The sequence below is a fragment of the Hipposideros armiger genome, unplaced genomic scaffold (assembly GCF_001890085.2).
Source record: "Hipposideros armiger isolate ML-2016 unplaced genomic scaffold, ASM189008v1 scaffold_23, whole genome shotgun sequence".
NCBI lineage: Eukaryota > Metazoa > Chordata > Mammalia > Chiroptera > Hipposideridae > Hipposideros > Hipposideros armiger.
The window spans coordinates 648,369-651,624 of record NW_017731373.1 but is presented as its reverse complement, the minus strand read 5'-3'; the positions used below and the strand labels follow the sequence as shown (position 1 = coordinate 651,624).

Sequence of the window (3,256 nt, the reverse complement as noted above, 5' to 3'; positions counted from 1 at the left end):
TTTTTTCCTTGAATGATATTGCTTAGTTCTGTTGAGAGCCGTAAGAAATAGAATTCTCTATACTGCTGGCAGATGTGTGAGTATGCTTAGGAGAAAAGGAATTGCAATGTGAAAAATCAATACTTTTGCATTCAGAAATATTTAAAAATTTGGTATACAAGAGGCTATAATAAAAAAGCAAATTAACAGGAAAAATACTTCCACCAATATGATAAGTAAAGGTCAATTTATAAAACAGCTTATACAAATAAAGTAAAACTTTAATTAAAAAATGAGTAGGAGACTAGTTCATAGAACAAATGCTATTAAACATATGAAAAAAATGTGAACCTGACTAGTATTCTAAAAATGCAAATTATCACAGTCTTAATTATCTTTGGAATCTCAAATTAGCAAAGATTTTCAAACTCATTACTACAATTGCTGTTGTCTGTCCAAAAAGCATTTTGGTGACATTAATCAATTGCTTTTTATAAGTTCCTTTCCTTTGAGAAATGTATATTTAATGAAAAATAATTGAAACCAGTAGAAAATTAAGAGCAACTGAAGTGTTCAATATTAAAAGAGTTATTAAAATATTATTTTCAAAGTATTTTATGAAATAGTAAAAGATATCTCATAAGAATTGGTGGAAAGTTATATGCAAACTTGTATATACAGTGTGATTTTGATTGTCAAAATATATATGGATATAAAAATGTGGTGAAGGAAATTAACAAATTAACATTCATATTAACATATTGTCACCCACTGAGTGGTGCAATGTTTTCAAGCATGGCTCCTGTTTCATTTTGTGCCTGACACATAGTAGGTGGCCCATTAATGTTGGTTGAGTAGTGAGTTCGTAAGCTATAGAGGAGTTCTATTCTCTGCATTAATTGAATGGAAATGACAAACCACAAAATGAGAAAAAGACCCAGTGAAAAATTGCAACATTTGGCAGGGAAGTATACAAATTGTGTTAATGCAAACCTTTACAAGATATTTAATCATTCAAGCAAACAAGACACACAATTCTGTATCCTGTGCAACTGATAACTGTTAACTGGTTAACTGGCTGAGCAACTTGAGCTCTCAATTTTAGGAACTGCCTTATGATGCTCTGCGATACATGACCGGAGAATGTAATTATGGAGGCAGAGTGACGGACGACTGGGACCGGCGCACGCTGCGCAGTATTCTGAACAAATTCTTCAACCCAGAATTAGTTGAAAATCCAAACTATAAATTCGACTCAAGTGGCATTTATTTTGCTCCTCCTTCTGGTGATGTAAGTATGCCCTTTTAGAAAACTAAAAACAGTAAAATATGAAATTCCTCTGATAGAGAAAATGGTGATTTTTCATGAGGCCTAGTTTTTTGTTAACCATTGTGAGTGCTTTCTTCAGTCTTAAAGGGACAGAGCAAACCCCATGCACAGATGGAGTTAGTGGTTTCCTACTGGCTGTAATGTGGAGTATCAGAAACGTTCCTAACCCAAGAATAGCTTCCTCAGTGACCTGATATCATATTATCATGAATTCAGTCCTTTGGGTAAAAAACCTTTGTCTCCAATTAAAATGGAAATACACATGAGAGGGGTTAAAAATAATATTAACAATAATAGTTAATATTTATATCATTTTAATTATTTACAAAGCACTTACATGTAATTATCTCACTACCGCATCAAATTAACATTGGTATTATTATTATATCCCTTTTACAAATGACAAAGCAAGTTCATTAAAATTAAATGACTCAGGAGGCCGGCCGAGTGGCTCAGTTGGTTAAGAGCTCGCTCAAGAGTGGGAGCTCTGAGCAACAGCAGTTCGAGTCCTGGCCCAAGCTGAGCTGCCACTGAGCTGACAACAGGTGGCAGGATGGCTCAGCTAAAAAAAAAAAAAATTAATTGACTCACCCAAAGCCAGACAGGTATTAAGTGGCAGAACCACAGACCCAGCTGCCACGCAAATCCAAGGTCCCTTCTATTTTTTCCTATCCTGTCAAGTGGAAGATGTGTATCTGCCTTGAGATCATCACACAATAGACTTCCAGGGACAGCCAGAACAACCAAATTGGTTCTCATTTTATTCCCAGAAGTCAAAAAGGGACATATTGAAAGTTAAACACATGGCCACACCCAATAGAGGCAGGTAGCATAACCCGCTAACCCTAAACCCATCGTTCACTAGGATTAATGCTAGCTGAAGACAGATATCAATGGGATGAAGAAAATCAACCCCAGAATTTAGGTCACTGATTGGGTGGAGCAGATCAACATAGGGAGTCATGGATAACAAGATCTCCAGTGATGATTTTCCAGGTGACCCATAACATGACCCATATGGAAAAACCATCAATGACCAACCCATCCAATCCCTATATATGCATATGAGTGTATATGATTATCTGAGCATTAAGAAAGATGGAACTTTGATAGAAGTCCATGTAAATGAAACATAAAATGTGTGTGCATGTGCATGAAAAGATATACAATGATAATGGTGGTTTTCTTAGGCCAATAATACTACAGATAATGTTTACTTTTCTGAATTATTAGGATTTCTCACAATAAGAATAAACAGAAAAATCAGGATACAGCAGGGAAAAAATATTGTTATTGTGATAAATTAAGAATAGTCATCAGCAAAATGCAGCATGGAAAGATTTGTCTGGAAGAAATTTCTAAATGAAGTGGCCAGGAAATTTCTCTCTCTGTTTTAAAATCCATTTCAATTGAATAGTACATTTTCTTTTTCTCTCTAAATGTGTTCATATCCTTTTTTTTTTTTAAACCTTGGCCCAGATTGAAAGAAATTGAAAGCATTCAATGTCTAGTCTCACAGATCATCCACTCAATACCTTGAGTATTGAAAATCATTTCTGTTCAGTGAGAAAGTTCTACAGAATAATTGATTTCTAACCTCCCGACTTCCTGTTATTCATCTTTGCAGCACAAAAGCTACATCGAATACACAAAGACTCTGCCCTTGACCCCAGCACCGGAAATCTTTGGGATGAATGCCAATGCAGATATCACTAAAGATCAGTCAGAAACTCAGCTGTTATTTGATAACATTCTTCTCACACAGGTATGTGATCTGTGCGGGAGCTGGCTCCTGAGGCTGGGAAGGATGCCCCCCAGACAGCGTGTGCCAGCACTGTAGAGGGTGCACACACAACTTTGCCTGTTAATGTGGAGAACCATTTTAAGGAAAAGGAAAAAAAAATATGTATATATATATATATATATATATATATATATATATATATA

The 3,256-nt window shown here is 35.4% G+C and overlaps 1 protein-coding gene across 1 annotated transcript in view; it reads left to right on the top strand.

Annotated features, from left to right (window-relative positions):
- DNAH7 (dynein axonemal heavy chain 7) overlaps nt 1-3,256 on the top strand; it is a 235,048-nt gene that overhangs the window by 207,431 nt on the left and 24,361 nt on the right. The window contains 2 exon segments of the mRNA XM_019635602.1: nt 1,063-1,270; nt 2,937-3,074. Coding sequence (XP_019491147.1) covers nt 1,063-1,270; nt 2,937-3,074 — 346 coding nt within the window.